This window comes from Nerophis lumbriciformis, linkage group LG29 (genome assembly GCF_033978685.3).
Source record: "Nerophis lumbriciformis linkage group LG29, RoL_Nlum_v2.1, whole genome shotgun sequence".
Taxonomy (NCBI): Eukaryota; Metazoa; Chordata; class Actinopteri; order Syngnathiformes; family Syngnathidae; genus Nerophis; species Nerophis lumbriciformis.
Window position 1 is genome coordinate 1,257,501 of NC_084576.2, and position 26,764 is coordinate 1,284,264.

The 26,764-nt window shown below is 38.5% G+C and overlaps 1 protein-coding gene across 1 annotated transcript in view; it reads right to left on the bottom strand.

The window, feature by feature from the left end:
• Positions 1-26,764, bottom strand: part of rasef2 (RAS and EF-hand domain containing 2) — a 50,683-nt gene that overhangs the window by 11,021 nt on the left and 12,898 nt on the right. Inside the window, exons 3-11 of the mRNA XM_061925240.2 lie at positions 19,379-19,469; positions 19,175-19,270; positions 13,970-14,047; positions 13,753-13,868; positions 11,156-11,224; positions 10,998-11,079; positions 10,821-10,897; positions 2,424-2,604; positions 2,246-2,347 (exon numbers count right to left, since the gene is read on the bottom strand). Of these exons, the coding sequence (XP_061781224.1) occupies positions 2,246-2,347; positions 2,424-2,604; positions 10,821-10,897; positions 10,998-11,079; positions 11,156-11,224; positions 13,753-13,868; positions 13,970-14,047; positions 19,175-19,270; positions 19,379-19,469 (892 nt within the window). The remainder of the gene's footprint in view (positions 1-2,245; positions 2,348-2,423; positions 2,605-10,820; positions 10,898-10,997; positions 11,080-11,155; positions 11,225-13,752; positions 13,869-13,969; positions 14,048-19,174; positions 19,271-19,378; positions 19,470-26,764) is intronic.

The window sequence follows — 26,764 nt, forward strand, 5'->3', positions numbered from 1 at the left end:
CCATTTTATTCATGTAAAATACATAATGGACTTTACACTTTAGTAATGTTTATTTTATGTTTATTTTTAGTCTAACAAACCTAAATGAAGGGAGAAGTGTAAAAAAAGTATTCAAAAGAAAGAACATCAATCCTCAAGAAAACTTCTGGAGCTTCTGTTAACTATCTGTCCAGCTGCATATGCTGGATTGAGTAGCGAGGGCAGAATAAGGAATTTATTGGCAGTGCAGTGTGAAAGCTGATGTGTTTACGTTTCAATTAAATAAACACAGTCCCGAAGGAACATCCACATTTTGATGTCTGGCCCCTGAGACCTTGGGCTTTTAAAACTGCGGCCCTCTTCATGATGTAGTTGAATAGCCCTGATGTCTGAGCGTGAGTTGTGGCGAACAGCAACTCTTGTATATTTGTGTTTAACTCCCTGAGTTTGTTACTCCTTGTTAAGAAAGAGTCTGAGAATATATCCCTGACTGTGTCACTCCTTCTCCACCGCAGGGCATTTCAATATCATACATTTCAGCTATAGCATGATCGCAAAAGCCATAATAAAGACAAACGACACAACACAACGATAAAGCCGCAACACAACTTTAAACCACAGAAGACGCGACCGACAAAGCGGAAGTTACGGTAACATAATTTATTTATACATAATTCCCTTACAAGAAATAACATAATATAGTAAACTTCACCTGCAGAGTCCAGTATCCACTATTTATTTCACAGTCACACTGCTTGATTTGTTTTGCTAAAAAGTTGCTGTATTGATTTAAAGGCCTACTGAAATGAGATTTTCTTATTTAAACGGGGATAGCAGGTCCATTCTATGTGTCATACTTGATCATTTCGCAATATTGCCATATTTTTGCTGAAAGGATTTAGTAGAGAACATCGATGATAAAGTTTGCAACTTTTGGTCGCTGATAAAAAAGCCTTGCCTGTACCGGAAGTAGCAGACGAGTAGCGTGACGTCACAGGTTGTGGAGCTCCTCACATCCGCACATTGTTTACAATCATGGCCACCAGCAGCGAGAGCGATTCGGACGGAGAAAGCGACAATTTCCCCATTAATTTGAGCGAGGATGAAAGATTTGTGGATGAGGAAAGTGAGAGTGAAAGACTAGAGGGCAGTGGGAGCGATTCAGATAGGGAAGATGCTGTGAGAGGCGGGTGGGACCTGATATTCAGCTGGGAATGACTAAAACAGTAAATAAACACAAGACATATATATACTCTATTAGCCACAACACAGCCAGGCTTATATTTAATATGCCACAAATTAATCCCGCATAACAAACACCTCCCCTCTCCCGTCCATATAACCCGCCAATACAACTCAAACACCTGCACAACACACTCAATCCCACAGCCCAAAGTACCGTTCACCTCCCCAAAGTTCATACAGCATATATTTCCCCAAAGTCCCCAAAGTTACGTACGTGACATGCACATAGCAGCACGCACGTACGGGCAAGCGATCAAATGTTTGGAAGCCGCAGCTGCATGCGTACTCACGGTACCGTGTCTGCGTATCCAACTCAAAGTCCTCCTGGTAAGAGTCTCTGTTGTCCCAGTGGTAAATGGTAAAGCTTGACTGTCATCTTTCGGGAATGTAAACAATGAAACACCAGCTGTGTTTGTGTTGATGCAGTCGGCCGCTTCCCACCTACAGCTTTCTTCTTTGCTGTCTCCATTGTTCATTGAACAAATTGCAAAAGATTCACCAACACAGATGTCCAGAATACTGTGGAATTTTGCGATGAAAACAGACGACTTAATAGCTGGCCACCATGCTGTCCCAAAATGTCTTCTACAATCTGTGACGTCACGCGCTGACATCATACCGAGACATTTTCAGCAGGATATTTCGCGCGAAATTTAAAATTGCACTTTAGTAAGCTAACCCGGCCGTATTGGCATGTGTTGCAATGTTAAGATTTCATCATTGATGTATAAACTATCAGACTGCGTGGTCGGTAGTAGTGGGTTTCAGTAGGCCTTTAAACTCACTGAATCGTTTTGGATCGTATCGTTCTAAAAAAATTTACTGAAATCGTCTCTGAATTGTATGGGCGACTACAAATATTGAATCAAACCAAATAGTTGTTAAAACAAATCGTTACAGCCCTAATATATAAACCTATCTTTTAACCCAGTGTATACCCCGAGTCAAAAGGTTTGGGGACCACTGGTTTACTGTATTTCATTCAGTGGACCTAACATGTAAATACGTGTGCCTACTGTACCTCTGTACCAAAGGCAGGCAAGAGTTTCCGTATTGACGACGCCATGGAGCTTACTCCGCTCGGCGCCTCAGACAGCGCCGCCTCCGACTTGGCATCCAACAACTGTGGAACACGAGAAAAACACAGAAATTTAACGCGGGTGACCTCCCCAGCGGACATGTCCTTGACCCCTACAGACCTCGTTGTCGGAAGGCACGCAGGAGTAGCTGTAGTGGATGGTCTCCGAGGAGCCTCGGCCGTCGTCGGTTTCAAAGTCGCTGGCCGAGCTCTCGGTGGTGTCCATTGGCAGAAACAGGCCGCTGTCCCGGTAATTGTCGATCCACACGGACACGTTGGACACGGTGGACTCTGTGTCTGACCTGCAACACACACATAAATCCAATTCAATAATTAATGCAGTTATTTTAGTTGCTGAATTGGCAAGAGAGGAAAAAAGTAGGTGAGAAAATGTTGAGTTGTTAAAATGAAAAGTCCCTATTATGCAATAGGGACTTTTCAATGATGTGATAACAGTAATAAGAGTCCTTACAACCGGTTTATGTGCACCAAACAGTATTCATAACATCATGACGGTAAAACCTTTTTATAGACGTGATCCCGCCTCCGGCGATACTCCCGGTTTTTGCCCTTCTTTTCTGGCCCCCTCCCGTTCAAATTTTTATAGAAAAAACATAATTTAGGTTTTAAGAACAGAATCTAAGAGGGGTGTCAACATTTTTTCTTTACATTTTTGGGGGGGAATCTGTACTGTCCAAATCAGATTGTTGATATAGATGCCCAAAAAAAGAAAAGTGTGGGATACTTCTCTTGTTGCCTTATTTTGTTGTTTAGAACTGGCACCCAATATTAAAAAAGTATTGATTTTGAATCGAGAATCGTTTTGGGAATCAAGAATCGTTTCTAGGTCAAATCGTTACTCCTAAGAATCGAATCGTGTGATGGCCAAAGATTCACAGCCCTAGAATCTAACCCGTTCCGACTACGTGTATACGCCTAGTACTTAGTGAAAAAGTAGGCTTCAGTATATGCTACGCCTGGTAGTGCAGGTTGTTGTTTGTTGTGGTTGTGTTATGTGCAGGTGTGCCAGGCTGTTGTAATGCTGACCAAGTGTGTCTAATTGGGCTGGGAGGAGGTCAATGGCATCCACCATAAGGAAAGAGAGACGAGGGCATGAGAGCAAAGCATCTTGCCTGCTTTCTTCAGCCGGCCACGCCACACAAGAGAAAGAGAAACAGTTTATAGACTGTTGCATTTGGTTACTAATTTTTTTCCTTATTCTATCTAAGTAGACAGTTTTATGTCGTCCTCAGCTCCTTTACCACATGGGGTCCCCCAGGGCTCAATCCTTGCCCCAATTTTATTTGCGCTTTACCTTCTCCCCCTTGGTTCTATTTTTAGGAAGTACAGTATTGCATTTCATTTTTATGCCGATGATTGCCAGATTTATTTTCCCATGGCACAAAATAACACTGTTCAAAGTCTTATTGACTGCCTGCACGACATCAAAGTCTGGCTTTCAGCTAACTTCCTGAGCCTAAATGAAGATAAAACAGAAGTTATGTTGTTCGGTCCAAGTCGCTCTCCCTCCCCCAACGTTGACCTCGGCACTCTGACCCCGTATCTCAGCGACTCTGTCACAAACCTGGGGGTAAAGTTCGACTCAGATTTTAAATTCGAAAAACAAATCAGCAGCGTCGTTCAAAAAAGCTTTTATCAATTACGCCAAATAGCGAAAGTGAAACCGCTTCTATCAAGACATGATCTTGAGAAATTAATCCACGCTTTTATCTCGACTCGTCTTGATTATTGTAATGCCCTGTATGTTGGCATTAGCCAGGCCTGCAGCTCGTGCAGAACTCTGCTGCTCGTCTGCTAACACAGACCCGCAGACGTGAGCACATCACCCCTATTTTAGCGTCCCTTCACTGGCTCCCTGTGCGTTACCGAATACATTTTAAACTCCTTTTATTTGTTTTTAAATGTCTAAACAACCTCGCGCCAACCTATCTCTCCGACCTCCTTCAGCCTTACTGCCCCACCCGATCCTTAAGATCAGCCGATCAGCTGCTGTTGACGGTCCCTGACACAAGGCTGAAGCTTAGAGGTGACAGAGCTTTCGCCGTTGCTGCTCCCAAGCTCTGGAACGACCTACCCCTGAGTGTTAGACAAGCCTCCTCTCTTCCTGTTTTTAAATCTCTCTTAAAAACATACTTTTATTCCATGGCTTTTAACACTGAGTGATATCCATCCTGCAATGGCGCCCCATAATACACCTGCTGTGATCCTGTTTTTATGTTTTTATTAATTCTATTTTAATTATTTATTTTTTATCGTGTTCTGTTTGTGTTGTGTTGTGTTTGTTCGGTACTCGTTTTATCTTTTAACCTGCTCATTGTACAGCACTTTGGCTACCCCTGTGGTCAATTTTAAATGTGCTTTATAAATAAAGTTGATTTGATTTGATTTGATTTATCTTTTTCATAGTACCGTTTTCTGCATGTATGTTTTTTTTTTTTGTTATAAAAAATAGTTTAATATAAAGCATCACTGGCTTTTGGAGAGAGCGGGGGAAATCTCTTGATTTTAATGTAACATTAATTGGGGGCTCGTCCAGGATGAAAAAAACTACTTGCACCATCAGGCACAACACAGACATCTTAAAACAGATGTGTCCAAAGTGAATCCCAAGGGCCATTTGTGGTCCACAGATCGTTTTTTATTGAGCCACAACACTTTCTAAGAACAAAATAAAGTGTACTGGATTAAAACATTGCACAAACAAATTTGAAAAAATAAAGCTGGCTTAAATTCCCCTAAAAATTAACCTGAAAACCAAAATGGTAGAAGACCTTTGAGTCTTACTGTATATGGTCTTTGATGATTTTCTGGCATAATGAACATGTGAACAAATTTTGTGCAAGATATGGTAGGTTTTTGAGTGTGCCAAAGCCCCTAAAGATTTTTGTTGACGTAATAATATTAGTAAGAAACAACAATAACAAGAAATTAAATATACCAAGGTGGTTAGAATAAATATAAGAATAATTTGCTTTGTTTTCTATAATACAAAGCTAAGATGTAGATATTTTGTTCCAAAAATGACGAATGAATGAACGAAAAATGAATGAATTGGTTTATGAATCTTTAAAGTACAAACTTTGTCAAAGTGGCACCTGCATCCTTCAATTGTTTCTCTATACGGACTTTACTGGAAAAAGTTTGTATACTCCTGTCTTAAAATAAAACTCTGTCAATCTTTCAGCCAAATCATTAATTTTTTTATTGAAGGCACACCGAGAAGGATGTTGCTGTTCAAATGTGAGTATAATGTTAGTTTGTGCCGTTCTGTCCCACTCCCTAATGTTACCTTATTGTTTGTGATATATGGCATCTATTACCATATGCATGAAGAGAAAAGAGTGCACAATCACACTTTTTGGATCTACACACTTTGTCTGCGATAGCATTAAAGCTGCAAGCACACAAAATGATGTGCTCCCATTAGGGCTTATTAAAAACGACATTCCAGCATCAAGGCTAGATTGTGGACACACAATACACTTCCCTTACACAACTATGGGACCTCTGAGACTTTAAAATACTAGAATACAGCCATATCTACGGTTTAAAAAAGGTATAATTGCTGGTTCTCAATAAAATATCTGATTGTGTACAGTCCCGTGCTAATATGTTGGCACATGGCTATAGAGTACTGTATTTCACACACACCTGTTAGTACACTCCAGGGTTTTCCGTACATGTAATTGATCGTGGCGGCATACCACAGCAAAATAAAAGTAGCCGCACCTTAAAAATGAAAGGTTTTTTTTTTACGTGAAAAGAAATTTAAGTAATACATTGTATGAGTGGTTATATATATATATATATATATATATATATATATATAATTTTTTTATTTTATTATGTCCCGCTACCAACATAAATCACTGAAGCAACACAGCTGTGTGTGACGTAAGCAAAACACACGCAATAGTCGAGCGAATGCAGCATGTCTGCAAAGTGGACGTACTTTAATATAGCCAAGATTTACCCACGGACAGCCATCTACAAAATGCGCAGTGTGCAAATATTAAGGAGACAGTGGTGCTCTTTCAAGGAGAGAAAACGCAGCTGGAGCAGCAATGCAAAGCAAGTGTGACGGCAGGCTCGCTGCAGCACTCGCTGTTCATCGCGGACATGGAGCGACAGAATATAGAGTCTCCAAACACGAGTACAGTCTCCAATAACACCAGAAAAAGATGCTAGATTTGTTTTTAAGAAAGAAAAAGTCACTAAAATGATTGGAGAAATCTCTAGAAACCCAAAACATTCTCAACAAAGTACATACGTGTAGTACACTCATACTTGCCAACCCTCCCGGATTTTCCGGGAGACTCCCGAAATTCAGCGCCTCTCCCGAAAACCTCCCGGGACAAATTTTCTCCCAAAAATCTCCCGAAATTCACGCCCTCTCCAGCTCCATGCGGACCTGAGTCCGCTTTCCCACAATATAAACAGTGTGCCTGCCCAATCACATTATAACTGTAGAATGATGGAGGGCGAGTTCTTGGTTTCTTATGTGGGTTTATTGTTAGGCAATTTCATTAACGTCCTCCCAGCGCGGCAACAACACACAACAGCAGCAGTCACGTTTTTGTCTACAGTAAAGCAGTTCGTCTGCCGTAAACAGCAACGTTGTGACACTCTTAAACAGGACAATACTGCCATCTATAACATCAATAACATATACGGCTTTTAGAGAGTGCAGTGCACAACTGCGCACACAACAAGGAGATGAAGCAGAAGAACGAGGAAGATACAGCCATGGCGACGCCGGCGACGAGTAAGATGAAGAAATACGCTTTGTGGTACCTTTCCTGCCTGAGTCCGGCGATTAGTTGCAAATCTTGCTTTATTGATTGCTTGCACACAGCCAATCCAACACAAAACAAACTAGTCCCGCCCGCACTCACGCTACCGCTCCCTCTCTTCTCTCGCCCACACACTCACTGACTTTACTCACCTCACATGCTCACCTATTAAAGGGCCACACACACACACATACGCTACTCTCATAACAGCTTGTAAGTTCCAAGCCGCAGCTGCGATTGGACCTGGATAGCCTCCAGGAAGAAGTAGTGGACTACCAAGTGCTTGGCACTGAAGATTTTCCTCAGGAAGCAAAGATTGACCGGTTTTGGGCCATGCTAGGGAGAGATGGAAGATTCCAGACTCTAATGCATTTGATGAAAGCACTTTTGTGCGTGCCACACATCAATGCATCATCAGAGAGGGTGTTCAGCATGGTTAGAAAAATAGTGACAGAGAATAGAACAAGGATGGACAATTCAACCCTTAACTCAACAATGAGTAGATGAGTGTTATGTGTGTGTATATGTGTAAATAAATGAACACTGAAATTCAAGTATTTCTTTTATTTATATATACACACATTTATTTTATTATATATATATATATATATATATATATATATATATATATATATATATATATATATATAATAAAATAAATATATATATATAGCTAGAATTCACCGAAAATCAAGTATTTCTTAGATATATATATATATATATATATATATATATATATATATATATATGAAATACTTGACTTGGTGAATTCTAGCTGTAAATATTAGAGATGCGCGGATAGGCAATTATTTCATCCGCAACCGCATCACAAAAGTCGTCAACCATCCGCCATTCACCCGAACCAACATTTTATCAAAACCACACCCGCCCGCAACCGCCCGTTGTTATATATCTAATATAGACGATGCAAGGCATTAGTGAGGTTATAAAGCTTTTGCCTGTTAAAGAAAGGAGACTGATCCAATGTGGCACAGACATTCAATGCGTGCCACGCATCTCTTGGCCACGCATTCGTGGCTAAGAGATATTGTGTGATGATATTATTTATCATTATTATAATATTATCATACCTGCCAACTTTTGAAATCAGAAAAACCTAGTAGCCAGGGTCCAGGGGCCGCAGGCCCCGGTAGGTCCAGGACAAAGTCCTGGTGGGGGGTTCAGGCTTCGCCCCCCGACGCAAAATGATTATTAGCATTCAGACAGGTTAAAATGTTGCTAAAACCATCACTTTTCTATCAGTCACAGTGACTTTTCAAAACAAAAATATTACAGCAAAAATCATATGGGTTGATTGACATGTTTATTCTGTAAGCTAACTTCAATAGTTTGAAATTATTTTGACAGTTAATGCCAGTTATCCTGTCAACCTTTCACAAGACTTCAATTTGTTAATTGAAAGTATAAACAGTATAAACACTTTTTACAGTAAACAAATGGTAAAACAGTACTAAACAATTCCATTAAAAAAAAAATTGGTGTCATTAACTTTCTGTCCAAGCTTGTATAATCTACTGCCTTGTTCAATTGTATAAAATATTCTGTGCCTAAAATTCACATTTCTATCACAATTATCATACTGTAAACATGGTAAGCTAACTTCATTAAAATTAATAGTCCTGTCAATAGCATGGAATTACAATTCAAATGTCGTTTTTTTTGTAAGCCTTTCAAAAGAATTCAAAATATGAAAAATTCATGAAAATGAATTGAAGCCATCAGACACTTGAAAAGTGGCACATCACATCTCTAATGTAATCATTTGAACTTTTCAACAGAAATAGCACTGCAAAAATATTAAGGACATACTTCTGTATTTTGGTAGTTATGCTGTCAACATTTAACAAGATTTCTTCAACTTGGACTTGAAAGCATAAATAGTATAAACACTTTTAACAGTATAACAGTACTAAACAATTCCAATAGATAACATTGGTGTCATTACCTTTTTGTGGCTAAAATCCGAAAAACGTTGAAAGTTTTCCACTTGTATCGCTAGCAACGGCATTAGACTTGTGTTCTTTTGTCCCAACGTGGTCTTTTACATCGCTAATTCCTCCGTGTCCGATCGAAAAATCTTGTCTGCACAAGGTGCAATTCGCGTAGTTTTCACCCTTTTTGGAAAGGATAATTATTCCCGGATAGGCTTTTGAATATTCTTCACGGAATGACTGCAGTTTTCTTTTCGGTTTAAGACTCGTTTGCGATTTTTCTCCAGCTGATTCCATGATCGTTCGCTCGTTTGGAAACAATGGCAACAGGTGCCTCGTGCTTGGCAGCGGTGCTATAAATAGCCTCGCGCATTTAAAAAAATTTTTTTTTTTTAATTAATGAAAAAACGTATTTTTTATCACTGCAACCGTAACCCGGAATAGGTTGATGAAAACCGTACTAATTACGGGAAAACCGGAGTAGTTGGCAGGTATGTATTATTGTCATTTCCATTAAGAAAGTGTTGACTATTGTTGCCAATGCCCTCAGATCAGGAGTGCGTTCCTCACACTTTGTGTGCGCAGTTGCAGCAAGCAGAACGAGGCTTTTAAGAAGTTAAAAAAATGTTTTAGAAAGATTAGGCCTATATTTTCGTTAGGTAAAAAAAATGTTCTGAATTTATTTCAATGAATATTAACTTGTTAACGTTATAATGCTCAAATAGGGACGAGGGCGGGGTGCACAGTGAAGCAGTGAACAATTACGCGACAAAGATGAACCTTTATTGATTGATCTGCAGCCATGACAAATTATCAGACAATCTCCATTGTCAACGACAGGCAGGAAAATAAAGATAAACACATAGCCTATGTTGTAGGCATAGGCTCATACGTTTTTTAAGTTGAAATAAAAAAATAAATAAAAAATGTGCCTCATAAGCCTTAGGCTGTCAATCACGCGAACAAACTTAAATTATACAATAGCATATGTATGTCATCTCTATTTAAACAAACATAAATTAAATAAATAATAATAATAAATTACCTGCAACTTATTGGCCAAGGCAAATAGCTGAAGGGGGGAAATCAAACCCATCAGACTGCACTTTATCATCAAACTTGAATTATAATGACAATAGACGGTCGCGACAAACAAAGCAGGCTAAATAGCCTTACATTGTCGCCAATCGGAGATGCGCTTCACTTGAAAGCGAAGCCAAATAATTATTCACACATAGTAGTATATCTCGAATAGAAAAAAAACACAATAAACAACGCAATTGCCTTAATTCCTTTGCATTGTAGTGCGCCCAAACAACACGTAACCATCAAAATTATTTAGCTGACCGAACTCAATATAGGTTAGACATGGGCTTATTTGGTATAGCCTAGGTAACGTAGACTAATTCGTTTAACATATCCAACCGTATGTCTACTTACTTTTTTTTTTGTTAGCACTATGCAGAAATAAAATGGCATCTACAGTGCCAGGATTCATGCGAGAGCGCCTGGCCTCTAAAATGCACTCTGCTGCGCTGAAGGAGCGCTCACTTGCGCCACTGTTGCTGGGACGCGGTGCCTGATGAAAAATTGACTGTTTCAAAGATATTATTAATATCTTTAGGACAAATATGTCTTCCAGTGTTTTGCCACTTCATTGTGTCCTTTACAGTTCAACTTAATTGCGGGCCTGGCTATGAATCATTCAGGGCTGATCTGTTTATAACATACAATCCATGTGAAGGACCTTACCTGTCTTGTTTGAGGGTGCTTTGCCGGATAGGCTTGATCCTCAGAGCATTGTTTTCATTTATAGGACAGAGGTACTTCTGAAAAGGAAATGGGGAGGTTTATTTGAAAACGACCGTTTGTCATCATGCTTACGGCTATTAAGAGTAATTATAGCACAAAAAGTGAAACGTACTGTACCTGTCGTTTTGCCGCCACTGTTTCCGAAGCCAAGGCCGTGCGCAGCCCGTCATTGCTGTCGTACAACTGCTGGTTCATATCCCTGCCGGGAAATATGTATATATACTTTTTTACCCTCATAAGCTGTAAAAAAATAGTCTATGGGGATTTTTACTTACTGGAGAATCTGAACTTGAGTGGCGTATGACTGGTACTCCAACACCATCTTCTTTAAGTCGTTTGTTTCCCTATCAAGACAGACAAGTTTCCTTATTTACACAATTATCCAAAATGATTGAAAAAAGAACTCAACAAAATTAAACTGACCTACTCGCTGACAGTCAATGTGGATACAGAACAAACATTTCAACAACAATGGCACAGACTGAAATAACTGAATAAATCCCCAATGCAATAAATAGGTCTAACAAAAGCATTTCACACAATTAATCAAAATATCCTAATGAAGAAATCAGAACAGTACAGTACACGAAAGACCTAGAGTTGTTTTATTCGTGGACGTTACTATATTTTATTCTGGGGAAAGCAACAGATTAAAAGGGTTTGGGTTAAAAAGAGGGGGATGACAAAAACAGATCATCCTTAAAACTTAAATGAATGAAAACACGTTTCTCGGAATTATAATAGGGGACAAAATGAGTTGGAAATCTCACATAAACGCAACAAATACTTAAATATTGAATAAAGCAAAATGTATAATGGACCAAAATCACTCCATAATATAATTTTATATGAGTTATTGTGTGGAGTGTGGAAATATGAGGAAGTAATTACAAAAGTAAACTTCATTTACTAAATGTAAATTAAACCTTCTAGATCTAAAAGAAAACACATAAATATAACTGCATTTACAACATTTGGATGTAAGTACAACACTAAAAATTAGTGAGCCACAAAATTTTAGGCCAAAGAAAATCTGACTTTTATCTTCAAAACCAAACTGCCAAAATTGAATGTTGGGATGACGTAAGCAGGAAGCAAGCGCTTGTCTGGAGTGGAGGCAACATGTCAGCGGTGTGGAAAAACAATATAACCGAGAAAGACAGCCATCTAAAAAATGTGCAATGTGGAAATATCAAGAGGGGGAGCTTGATAGTTAGAGTGATAATTTAATCACCTAAAATCTAAACATTCCGGTTGCCATTTGTAATATGTAAACAACAACGCACAGAAAAGGTAAATACCTGTCTTTGGCGCCATTCAGTATTTGGTCTGCACATTGTTATTTTTATTTTATATTGCTGTATTACCAGTGGTGAATAACTTCTTTTATTTTCATGATTTTTTTTCTTTGAAGGATAAACCTTGAAATAATTTATGCAATTGCAATGCCTTGATTTTATTCAGGTTAGTACACAGTCTCAGCCAGTGTTCAACAAATTACTTTTGAAAAGTCATTAATTATAGTTACTCGTTACTTTCCCCAAAAATAATACAATTACCAACAGAATTATTCTTTAATAAATGTACCTAAATATTGGGAAAGTTATTCATGTGTTACTTTAAAAGAAACTTCAAATATCTGGCATATGCAGTTGAGAGATGTTTTTCTCAGTAGCAGCGTGTGTGTGTGTGTGTGTGTGTGTGTAAGGCAGTGCCTAGTGCTGTGTGACGTCAGTGAAAGCACGCTCAGCCAGAGCAGAATTATAGCTCAGCTGTGTTTGTTAGCTTAGCAGTGGACGTTTTCCTGCAGTGACAGCAGCACTGTTGGATCAATTCCATAGATTGTGTTAGCGGTGTGTGTAGTCTCCTTGTCCACAACCAGGGTATTATAGGATTGCAAGTTTGTCATTTGAATCATTGTTCATCATTTCCTTGTAGTATTGGGAGATTGTGTATTTATTTACATGTGTGTTGTTTGCTGTGTGATGTTGTCATTTCTTATTTAATATCCAGTTCATTTTAGTGTGATGTGATGCATTAGTAAAACTTTACTTCCTGTACTGAACTTGCTGTGCTTCTGTCTTGTTGACATTCAACCACATCAAAAGTAGACATATTTCCAACACTGGTCGTAGCCATAAATGCAATTGTAAACAGATTTGTTTTAGTTATTTGATTCTATGTTTTCGTTTTCAGCTGGAATTCAGCCAAAAATTTTAATTTCGCTAATAAGAAACTTTTTCTTTTCCTTTACCATTTTCAAATTGGTAACTTGTTTTGTGCTGAACACATGAAGGAAAACACATGTATTAGTAATTCTGTGAAACAAATCAGCGGTATGTTTAAATAAGCGCTGCTTCTTTTCAAGTCTTTACGGGCATGATGAATTGTGAAACCGTAAACATGAGACGTATTCCGTTGTAATATGAATATATCATCTAAAACAATTGCCATCAAAACATATGTGGGACGGCTTGGCTCAGCAACTTGAGGGTTCCAGGTTTGATTCCAGATTCCAACATCCTACTAATAGCCCTTGTGTCCTTGGGCAAGACACCTTACCCACCTTGCTCCCAGTGCTGCTCACACTGGTGTATGAATGTGAATGAATGTTTGGTGGTGGTCGGAGGGGCCATGTGCTCAAATTGACAGCCACACTTCAGTCAGTCTACCCAGGGAAGCTGTGGCTACAAATGTAGCTTACCACCATCAATTGTGAATGTGGGGTGCATGGTTATCAGTTCACTGAAGCACTTTGAGTATCCAGAAAAGTTCTATATTAAAGGTAAATCTAATCCATTGTGGGGTTTTTTTTACGACCGAGACAAACAAAAAAGCCACAACTGACCAAAGCTGGAAATTTCTCCCTCACCGTTCATGCTGAGCCCGTTCGTCGGCATACATGTTCTTCAGCTTGTCCAGCTCCGAGTGGAGGACGGCAATGTCGGTCTGTGCCTCTACCAAAGACGATTCCAGCACCTTGTTCTCCTGAGGTAACATTTTTGGGGACAAAGTTAAAAAGGTAAGAGCTCCGTACAGCTGCCGTGTCAAGTTCCTATAAGAAATTACTTCTTCCTATTGAGTAGTACCTGTTCAATGTCATCAATTTGTTTCTTCGCTTTGAGCTCCTCCTCCTTAGAACGAGCTCGACGAGTGTCCGCTTGGCTCTACGGAAGACATTTCATTGTATTCATGAACACAAATAATGTACACTACTTATCTATAACATCTTTCTAGAGGATCCGTCTATCCATCCTGACATATGTGCACACATTTGATCTTCTTTGGGGCTCATTTTACACCATTAAAACAAACATCCATGTGTTCTGTGATGACGATGACACTCAGGAAAACAAAAGCAACTTTCGTTTTTTTAAATTTCCAATAATTGACTGACACACAAAACTGGTCTGTGCAGCTCATGCAGTCCTTGGACGTCATCTGCCAGCAATGACAACTCTGGCAATTTACTTTGTTGTTTTAAACCTTTTTGTAGCTGCACAGGATTCCTTGCTAAATTAAACTTGCAGTGCTTAAAATAGTTTGGGGATTTTTTAAATTGTTTATCATTGAGTAGGCGACCTACATTTTCCGGGTCAATTAATAATGACTTTTTACAGTGAACACCCCTACACAGTTGTACAGTCTATGATCTATATTATCCTTTTTTTTTTAATCATCATGAATACAATTGTAATGTTTAAGAGGTTGAGTTCAAACATTTATGGATTTGGTGAAATGAAAACCGCACAAGTAACATTCAACGCTCAACAGAATGATCTGTCTACACCAAATATTTAAGAAATGTTCAAAAAACAAAGACGGAAAGTTTAATGTGTAGAAGGAACGTGAATTTAGAGTAGCCCTGTGTAAATTCAACTGTCAAAAGGATACATATGGGTTTGTGGGTTGACTCTGTGGAATCAACTGGATGACAAATTCAAACAAAGCAATAATAGCGTCATACACTTAAAAAAAAATACTGCATTACTTTATAGTTTTGTTACTCTCTGTGTGTGTGTGTGCGTCCGTGCGTGCGTGCAATTGGCCAGCAGAGACAAAAATAGAGGAGGCAAAGAAGAGGCTTCACTCTTTTTCTCTCATTCAATTATAGATAGCTCAAAAAGTGATGTTACTCTCCAAGTGCTTTTTATATGATATATACCATGTAATAATATACTGAATATTAATATTTTTCAGGTGATTATGTATTAAGAATTTGTATTATGAATTACATTATTATAGCTGAGCGATGGGACACAACACTATAAGCTTTTGCTTCTCCCTGCTCTTTTTCGACTACATATTTTATTTTTCCTTCCTTTTTTCTTTTAATACATGTATTATTGTGTATTGTGTATTATTTTTTCAGTTGACAATATTGTATGGGCAATGCTATTTTGTTTGGCTTTGTCTAAAAGAGTATTTTTTTGTTTTTGTTGTGTTAAATATCCATCCATCCATCCATTTTCTACTGCTTATTCCCTTCGGGGTCGCGGGGGGTGCTGGAGCCTATCTCAGCTACAATCGGGCGGAAGGCGGGGTACACCCTGGACAAGTCGCCACCTCCTCGCAAGGCCAACACAGATAGACAGACAACATTCACACTCACATTCACACACTAGGGCCAATTTAGTGTTGCCAATCAACCTATCCCCAGGTGCATGTCTTTGGAGGTGGGAGGAAGCCGGAGTACCCGGAGGGAACCCACGCAGTCACGGGGAGAACATGCAAACTCCACACAGAAAGATCCCGAGGCCGGGATTGAACTCACGACTACTCAGGACCTTCGTATTGTGAGGCAGACGCACTAACCCCTCTTCCACCGTGCTGCCCTTGTGTTAAATAAATGAATGCAATTTAAAAAAGAAAAGCAAATTGTATTTTCTACATTAAAAGTTTCGAACCAGTCGCTGGTGATTTTGAGTCGCTCACCAAAGGGTCAAATAATAACATTTCCTCTAACTCTCAGTACTTCTATAATTGTTCATTTCAGACAACTTTCCTCTAATTAATGACAAACTACCACAACATATCACACAGACAATGAAAAAAAATGTTTCCGGCCATGTCAATAAAACACAAAATCCTTTTGTTTGGTCAAAGTCGCTCTGATGGTGGAAAAAAAACCTGAATTATAAAGAAATGCATACAGAAATACAAAAAAAAAAAATCGATGAATTGCTGACTTTTAAATACAAAATGTGAGTTGCAGATACCAACATTTTGTAAATGTTCTGGCAAAACAAAATCAGTAGGTCTCTGCAGTTTTCATTTTATAAAAGTAGCTCTCCGATTAAAAAAAAACTCTGCTCTACATCTAGGTTGATTGTTCGCAGTGTTTATATTGGACACGTTTTATTCTCCTTTTTTGTTTGAGTTTTCATTGAAATGTACTTACGGTATTTGATTACAATGACAATGGGGAAAAAATATTCTGCTACCTTAGGTGATGCATAGCAACAGTGAATTAAAAACTTTTTTCACCAAGTACAACCTCAGAAAAAAACCTCGCTCCTCAAATACCACCATAATGACCAACACTAAAAGACAGTAGCATAGTAGTCCCAAATATTCATCAAAAATAAGCCAGAGATTTTATTCAACAAATATATTTAATATTTTGGCCACTGTAACCTTACACACAGTTTGAACATTAACCCTGTGTGCCGATATAGGAAAATAAAAAACTACTTTAATCACTTTAACCATTAGATGGAGCCTACGTACTACTAGTGGTACACATACCAGTTTAAGAATCCCTGCTCTATAGTAAATTGAAGTGTTTAACAGCTGTGAAGTCTTAGAATAAATCAAAATATTTTAGTCTTTAAAGAACGTAAACTTTGAGGAAAATTGCTGTTTTTGACAATTTACAGTAAAAAATATATACAGGTAAAAGCCAGTAAATTAGAATATTTTGAAAAACTTGATTTATTTCAGTAACTGCATTCAAAAGGTGTAACTTGTACATTATATTTATTCATTGCACACAGACTGATGCATTCAAATGTTTATTTCATTTAATTTTGATGATTTGAAGTGGCAACAAATGAAAATCCAAAATTCCGTGTGTCACAAAATTAGAATATTACTTAAGGCTAATACAAAAAAGGGATTTTTAGAAATGTTGGCCAACTGAAAAGTATGAAAATGAAAAATATGAGCATGTACAATACTCAATACTTTGTTGGAGCTCCTTTTGCCTCAATTACTGCGTTAATGCGGCGTGGCATGGAGTCGATGAGTTTCTGGCACTGCTCAGGTGTTATGAGAGCCCAGGTTGCTCTGATAGTGGCCTTCAACTCTTCTGCGTTTTTGGGTCTGGCATTCTGCATCTTCCTTTTCACAATACCCCACAGATTTTCTATGGGGCTAAGGTCAGGGGAGTTGGCGGGCCAATTTAGAACAGAAATACCATGGTCCGTAAACCAGGCACGGGTAGATTTTGCGCTGTGTGCAGGCGCCAAGTCCTGTTGGAACTTGAAATCTCCATCTCCATAGAGCAGGTCAGCAGCAGGAAGCATGAAGTGCTCTAAAACTTGCTGGTAGACGGCTGCGTTGACCCTGGATCTCAGGAAACAGAGTGGACCGACACCAGCAGATGACATGGCACCCCAAACCATCACTGATGGTGGAAACTTTACACTAGACTTCAGGCAACATGGATCCTGTGCCTCTCCTGTCTTCCTCCAGACTCTGGGACCTCGATTTCCAAAGGAAATGCAAAATTTGCATGGTTGGGTGATGGTTTGGGGTGCCATGTCATCTGCTGGTGTCGGTCCACTCTGTTTCCTGAGATCCAGGGTCAACGCAGCAGTCTACCAGCAAGTTTTAGAGCACTTCATGCTTCCTGCTGCTGACCTGCTCTATGGAGATGGAGATTTCAAGTTCCAACAGGACTTGGCGCCTGCACACAGCGCAAAATCTACCCGTGCCTGGTTTACGGACCATGGTATTTCTGTTCTAAATTGGCCCGCCAACTCCCCTGACCTTAGCCCCATAGAAAATTTGTGGGGTATTGTGAAAAGGAAGATGCAGAATGCCAGACCCAAAAACGCAGAAGAGTTGAAGGCCACTATCAGAGCAACCTGGGCTCTCATAACACCTGAGCAGTGCCAGAAACTCATCGACTCCATGCCACGCCGCATTAACGCAGTAATTGAGGCAAAAGGAGCTCCAACCAAGTATTGAGTATTGTACATGCTCATATTTTTCATTTTCATACTTTTCAGTTGGCCAACATTTCTAAAAATCCCTTTTTTGTATTAGCCTTAAATAATATTCTAATTTTGTGACACACGGAAGTTTGGATTTTCATTTGTTGCCATTTGTTGCCACTTCAAATCATCAAAATTAAATGAAATAAACATTTGAATGCATCAGTCTGTGTGCAATGAATAAATATAATGTACAAGTTACACCTTTTGAATCCAATTACTGAAATAAATCAAGTTTTTCAAAATATTCTAATTTACTGGCTTTTACCTGTATATATATCAGGGTTTTCAAAGAAAAATGTATGTAATCGTGCTTAAATATATGCATTACAAATCATCTTAATGAAAATAAATATGTTTTGAATTGGAACATTTAACAAAGTGTTTTTTATTATAAAGAATTGTCTACATCAGTGATTTTCTAACTGTGGTATTGTACCGCTAGTGGTATGCAGGCTCCATCTAGTGGAACGCCAAAGAATCACTTAATTAAATATTGTAATGACGTGACTCGAGCCATGCGCTACTTTATTTTAATGTTGGTCATTACTTGGAGAGCCAAGTGTTTTCTGGCGTGTTACTTGGTGATAAAAGTTTGACAACCATTGGTCTAAACATGCAAATGAACGTTTAATAGGACATTGGTTGACCCTAAGCAGCTGTACCATCTTCAACTCTTCTGGGAACTTAACGAGCCTGGCCAGTGTCTTAATACTCTGAACCAGGCCTTTTTGTCTGTCATTGTGTATGACTTCACAAATGTGCTTCTGTAAAAATGGTCCAAAGTTCCCATAAACACTTTGTGGAAAGCCTCCCAGTAGAGTTGAAGCTGTTATAGCTGCAAAGGGTGGGCCGGCGTCATATTAAACCCTATAGATTAATACTGGGGCGTCATTCAAGTACATACAAGTATATAAGTACAGTATAGTGTGTATTAGGTGACCGTCACCTCAGGGTCAATCATTGGCACACAGAGTCATGACAAGCAGAAGAAGTACTTGCAGGAGGACTATATTTGTGTTTTAACAAAAATAAACATTCAAAGCCTTGCATTCATTCTTGCTCGGCCTATACCTTTAAAAGTCGGTCCACCGTGTCCTTTAGGTCTGCGATCTGGTTCTCGTGTTTCCTCTGCATGGTCGACAGGACTTCTTCCATTTTCTTGCGCTCCTATTGACACCAAACCGGAGCGGTCAGTGAGCAGCAACAAGGGCGGGTCCATTGCGCCAGAAGAATAGATAAATGTTGTGACGTGTAATTATTGTCAATTAAACTCACCTCAGCTCTCACTTTTTCCTCTATGCTTGCAAGCTGCTGCTGCACGTCATCCTCCATTTCCGAGACCCGGCTATTGTTCATCTCCTCCGACCTGTTTCCACACACACACAAAATAACTAAGCGCAAGCGGTAAAGTGAACGAGGCTGCGGTCAATGCCTGATCGTCGAGAAATTCGACATGACCGACGTTGCTCCAAGTCGCACCATGCACAGCAGATAAATACAGGTAGGTGGTACAAATATGAATACCCTGTTATGAAAAAAACTGGCAGAGCAACACATTTAAGTCGTCAGACTTCCTTGATCGAGGAATGTCAGTGTCGCCACGCCTCGTACCTCCGAGTCACTGAAACATCAACTATGACACTAAGGACGTCTGAAAGGAATTTTCTGGAGCAGCATTTTTAAGCTGCGATCACAGATTTCAAATTACTTTGTTTATTTCCACCTTTCAGTCATGACCATTTCTGCACCAATGGTTTTTATTGTTCAACCGGAGTATCAGGAAACAACCTCACTGAATTCTTCCCCCACGGTCATTAAACCATGAAAAAAAACCACATAACAGTCTCCAGGTAGAAACCTGGCTACGTAAGTGCTGGAAATAGAGAAATGTTGTGTTGTAAGGCCTGACAAGATTAGCTATGCTGGTGGCTTTCTTACATCATTACTACCAACAAGGAAATGTAGCCTGCATGTTTTTAATTGTATGGGTCAAAGGCGCATTCGTATCTGGAAATAAATTGATTTAAATGTTAAAAAATGTACAAAATCTAATTATGAAAACATTTAAATATACTAAACTAATTAATAAAAACGGTATTTATCGTATTTACAATATATTACACAATAAATACAAATGATATAAAAACATTACTATATGGAAATATACTGTGTATGTGCTCAGAAAACAAGTAATCCCAAAATAAAATAAAAAAAATACAACTGATGAAAGTATTTGACAATTTATCGAGTACATTTTCATTTATCACTTATTGGCCCAGGCCTAAAATCTTTTGAACATTTTTAATGCCTTTGGACATCATCTTTAATGCTTTTTAAAGGCCTTAATCATCGCAAAATACATTTAACGCTTTTTATTGACCCATGCAAAACCTGTATTTTTAACGATATAAAAACATGTATGCATATACCCATATAATAAATTATATTTCAGATCTGAATAGAGACTCTTGATTCTCGCATACTCCGTTATAAATGTTGATATGTTCGAAGCCATAAAATTAGAAAAAAAAGAAGAAAAATAAGTAAAATATTTACAAATATATTTTGAAAAATAAAAGCAAGTGACCACAATGTGTTGAATTCAAGAGTGTGTGGTAGGGATCTAATGATATGAAATTGTCATATCACAGTTATTATCACCAACATTGTCACGGTTATTATTATCACATTATTTTTGAAGGTGCTCAAGTTTTGTTCAACAATTAAACACAATAAATAAATAGTCACACAATATAATTCCTTGGTAGAAGAAATGTGTTATATACTAATATTGTTCTGGCTACTTAGGAGCCATGTTATTTTAATGTTAATGTGGTTTAAACATGTTTATATTCTTCCGTTTTAATTTGCAAAAGTTGTAGAGTTTTGTTTTCAATGATAAAGAAAAAAAAGTGTGTGGGGCCCATCATGTCCGGTTTAAGTGACATCACGCACATTTACTTCCTGTTGTCACATTGCTTCGCGTATTGATCGATCTCTCTGTGGTAAGACCTGTGGATTTAATGTGTTACAATTTAATATCTTGGTTGCTCAAACAGTATTGTGATTTTACAAGTTTAGATTTCATACAAGTTTGTAATACTATGTATACAGTCAGTGAAACGGTATAAATGATAACCACAGTAAGGTAAAACTCACGACGGTTAGTATTACAGTTTGAAATTAAAATTAAAAATAAACCGTTATTGATAACTGCACTTTGATAAACTCAAGGACTGACTGGCGCTAGGTTAAATGCTAATGTATAAACAACAATGTACAAACCCCGTTTCCATATGAGTTGGGAAATTGTGTTAGATGTAAATATAAACGGAATACAATGATTTGCAAATCCTTTTCAACCCATATTCAGTTGAATATGTTACAAAGACAACATATTTGATGTTCAAACTGATAAACATTTTTTTTTTTTTGCAAACAATCATTAACTTTAGAATTTGATGCCAGCAACACGTGACAAAGAAGTTGGGAAAGGTGGCAATAAATACTGATAAAGTTGAGGAATGCTCATCAAACACTTAGTTGGAACATCACACAGGTGTGCAGGCTAATTGGGAACAGGTGGGTGCCATGATTGGGTATAAAAACAGCTTCCCAAAAAATGCTCAGTCTTTCACAAGAAAGGATGGGGCGAGGTACACCCCTTTGTCCACAACTGCGTGAGCAAATAGTCAAACAGTTTAAGAACAACGTTTCTCAAAGTCCAATTGCAAGAAATTTAGGGATTTCAAACATCTACGGTCCATAATATCATCAAAAGATTCAGAGAATCTGGAGAAATCACTCCACGTAAGCGGCATGGCCGGAAACCAACATTGAATGACCGTGACCTTCGATCCGACGGCACTGTATCAAAAACCGACTTCAATCTCTAAAGGATATCACCACATGGGCTAAGGAACAGTTCAGAAAACCACGGTCACTAAATACAGTTTGTTGCTACATCTGTAAGTGCAAGTTAAAGCTCTACTATGCAAAGCGAAAGCCATTTATCAACAACATCCAGAAACGCCGCCGGCTTCTCTGGGCCCGAGATCATCTAAGATGGACTCATGCGAAGTGGAAAAGTGTTCTGTGGTCTGACGAGTCCACATTTCAAATTGTTTTTGGAAATATTCGACATCGTGTCATTCGGACCAAAGGGGAAGCGAACCATCCAGACTGTTATCGACGCAAAGTTCAAAAGCCAGCATCTGTGATGGTATGGGGGTGCATTAGTGCCCAAGACATGGGTAACTTACACACCTGTGAAGGCACCATTAATGCTGAAAGGTACATACAGGTTTTAGAACAACATATGCTGCCATCTAAGCTTGTGGGGCGGTATAGCTCGGTTGGTAGAGTGGCCGTGCCAGCAACTTGAGGGTTGCAGGTTCGATCCCCGCTTCCGCCATCCTAGTCACTGCCGTTGTGTCCTTGGGCAAGACACTTTACCCACCTACTCCCAGTGCCACCCACACTGGTTTAAATGCAACTTAGATGTTGGGTTTCACTATGTAAAGTGCTTTGAGTCACTAGAGAAAAGCGCTATATAAGAAGGAAAGAAAAAGGAAAACTAAGCGCCGTCTTTTTCATAGATGCCCCTGCTTATTTCAGCAAGACAATGCCAAGCCACATTCAGCACGTGTTACAACAGCGTGGCTTCGTAAAATAAGAGTGCGGGTACTTTCCTGGACTGCCTGCAGTCCAGACCTGTCTCCCATCAAAAATGTGTGGCGCATTATGAAGCCTAAAATAAGACAGCGGAGACCCCGGACTGTTGAACGACTGAAGCTCTACATAAAACAAGAATGGGAAAGAATTCCACTTTCAAAGCTTCAACAGCTAGTTTCCTCAGTTCCCAATCGTTTATTGAGTGTTGTTAAAAGGAAAGGCCATGGAACACAGTGGTGAACATGCACTTTCCCAACTACTTTGGCACGTGTTGCAGCCATGAAATTCTAAGTTAATTATTATTTGCAAAAAAAAAAAATAGTTTATGAGTTTGAACATCAAATATCTTGTCTTTGTAGTGCATTAAACTGAATATGGGTTGAAAAGGATTTGCAAATCATTGTATTCCGTTTATATTTACATCTAACACAATTTCCCAACTCATATGGAAACGGGGTTTGTATTTTCCATTAAGGGCATACCCCAATATAAACTTATATGAACACATTGCTGTCTGAGCAACGAAGATATTTAATTGTGTACATTGAACCTACAAGCTGTGCTCTCTTAGAACAGAGTGATCTTTCTATACTCAGAGGAATACGAGACGGAGGTGTTTTTACGGTATGTTCAAGGACTGCTGAACAGAATACGATGCCACAACGCCCGCATGAAATAGGAAATAATGATAATAGATTTTATTTGCTTTGCACTTTTCATTTAAAAAAAATCTTAAGGTGATACAGTAGAAACCTATATTTAAAACAATAAAAGCTTAGCCATTAAAACAGATACAAACTAAGACTAAAACGCTATAAGCATGAGAAACACAACATACAAAATTCTAACAGTGGGTCTATTTATTTTAGTTAATTATAAAAACTTGGTCAAAGTAGTTTTTGAGCAGATTCAACAGTACCGCGATAATAATAAGCGTGATCATTTTGGTCAGGATAACCGTGATATGAAATCTCCACATCGTTACATCCATACTTCCAGCAAATGCATTATTTGTTTTAATAAGCACATATATTTATGAATTTACTGTAAATTCTGGACTATAAGCCGCTACTTTTTTCTTACACTTTGAACTCTGCGGCTTATAAGAAGGTAGGTCTGGGCGATATATCGATTTCACCGGTATATTAAATTTTTTGGTTGCAGACCAACTAAAAATTAAAAGAAAATAGTTCTCCTCTTGCGCCGGCATACTTTTGGCCGCTCAGGAGCTTCCGTAGCTTGCGACGTCCCCTTGTGACCTTAGCGGCTCACATAGCAAAACATGGCTAATGCTAAGGCTAACGGGAGCGAGATGTTTGTTTCAAAGAAAAAAAGAGTTGTCGGTGCTTTGGTTTTGCGGCAACAGGCGTGGAACAAATGACTGCACGGTGCAAAGTTTGTTTTAAAAAGGCAGCCTCACAACAATCTTGTTCCAGCATCTGAAACTGAAGCCTCCAAACGAGTGCGGGAAATAAAACTCTTTATGAGGCGAACAAGAAGCAACAACAAGCAAACTACGGGCTAAAACTCACCTTACTGTGGTAGAATCATTTACAGCAGGTATGTATGATGATGCCACGTATGATGAGAAAGAAGCCCAATGTGTAGAGCGATCACTAAAGCAGTTGCTCTGCACACCACCCAGATTTGTGAATGAAAAAGGCTGCGTTTCTTTATCCACTTACTGAAACAAACTATAGTCCTCTCAATGTTTTACTTCATTATTCATTTGGATACAATGTGTAATACATTCATATTAACAGAAGTATGTCTTTCAAGACAGACATTTGCACTTTATTGATCTCAATGTTGCAGATTGTTTATTTGCATGGAATGTGCAACGCTACGTTTTTGTTATTGTATTTAAAAATCTTCCTGTGTAAATATTAATTCTTCTAAAATTTTGTGTGTGCGGCTTATATCCCGGTGTGCTCAATAGTCTGAAAAATATGTATACCTTACTTTGTACATTTGTATTTCCTATGAATTACTATTACTTTTTTTCCCCTCCTTCCTTAGATATGGAAGGCAGGGTTTCCCACAGCACTTTATTGTTAAGGCGGCCGCCTTAAACAAAGAGCCACCGCCTAAACTAAAGTCTTAACAAGCTGCTCAGCTTAGTTCTGCCTGTGCCTCTGTCAGTACGTCTCTGCAGCACCCAACATTGTCCCACCCACAGAACCATCTGATTCAGAGCGTATGTAACAGCCAATCAGCAGTGCCTATTCAGAGCGCATGTAACAGCCAATCAGCAGTGCGTATTCAGAGCGCATGTAACAGCCAATCAGCAGTGCGTATTCAGAGCGCATGGAGTCAGTGCTCCTGCGGTGTGGTGAACAGAAAGGTGTTTTTAGCAGGTAAGCATAAGGCAGCGGACTCTCCCCAAATTATAACAAACACTTCCAAGTCAACTACTAGTAACATCACTATAAGCCCGTTGACGTTCTAGAAACATAAGTGGCAGCTCAGCTCGCTGTCCTTGAGGTGAAGGCTAATTAGCTTTTAGCGTAACGTTAGCCCACAGTGCGGTGTGTGCGTGCGTGCGTGTGTGTTACTGACAGCAAAGCCCTGTCTGTCTGAGAGAAAGACAAGCATTATTGACCTACAGTTAACAACTAAGTTATTTCACTTTAACTTTTTAAAGAAGCAAAAAACGACATTATGTTAAATGAAGAGTTTCCTGACGCGGTCTCTGATAATTTATAAAATAATGTAACTGCATCATAAAGCCCACATGAACTCCATGGTGTTCAGGGATGAATAGTCTCTCCTATTGGTATTGTACTATTTTTTCAGCTATAGTTACTAGGGCTGTGAATCTTTGGGTGTCCTACAATTCGATTCAATATCGATTCTTGGGGTCATGATTCGATTCAAAATCGATTTTTTTAGATTCAACGCGATTCTCGATTCAAAAACGATATTTTCCCGATTCAAAACAATTCTCTATTCATTCAATACATAGGATTTCAGCAGGATCTACCCCAGTCTGCTGACATGCAAGCAGAGTAGTAGATTTTTGTAAAAAGCTTTTATTATTGGAAAGGACAATGTTTTATCAACTGATTGCAATAATGTAAATTTGTTTTAACTATTAAATGAACCAAAAATATGACTTATTTTATCTTTGTGAAAATATAGGACAAAGTGTGTTGTCAAGCTTATGAGATGCGATGCAAGTGTAAGCCGCTGTGACACTATTGTTCATTTTATTTTTATTTTTTATAAATGTCTAATGATAATGTCAATGAGGGATTTTAAATCACTGCTTTGTTGAAATTGTAACTAATATTGATACTGTTGTTGATAATATTCATTTTTGTTTCACTACTTTTGGTTTGTTCTGTGTCGTGTTTGTGTCTCTCAATTGCTCTGTTTATTGCAGTTCTGAGTGTTGCTGGGTCGGGTTTGGAATTGGATTGCATTGTTATGGTATTTCTGTGTATTGTTTTGTCGGATTGATTAATTAAAAAAAAAAAAAAATCCCCCCCAATTTTTTTTTTTTTTTTATAATCAATTTTTTGAAAATGAGAATCGATTCTGAATCGCACAACGTGAGAATCGCGATTCGAATTCGAATTGATTTTTTCCCACACCCCTAATAGTTACATTAATCATTAGTAATGTAGCCTAGTTTTGAATGGCAGGGTCCCTGCTATCACATGTTCATAAAAATATAACATTTACATAATAAAAATCAACTACAGGCTTCCCAAATGCTGTAATAAATTAAGCATGAGGAGTTCAACATGTCAGCATGTGACCCCACTTTTAACACTTTTTTTCAAACGCTTATTGCAAATGCTTACTTACAGTAAGTCATTATTTTGACTTTGTAAGTCATTATTTTGACTTAGTAAGTCATTATTTTGACTTAGTAAATTACTAAGTCCTAATAATGACGTACTTAGTATCTCAGGTAACTAGGACTGTTTTGTTTTTATTTTACGGAAAAAATCTCAAGATATATATCGTATATCGCCATTC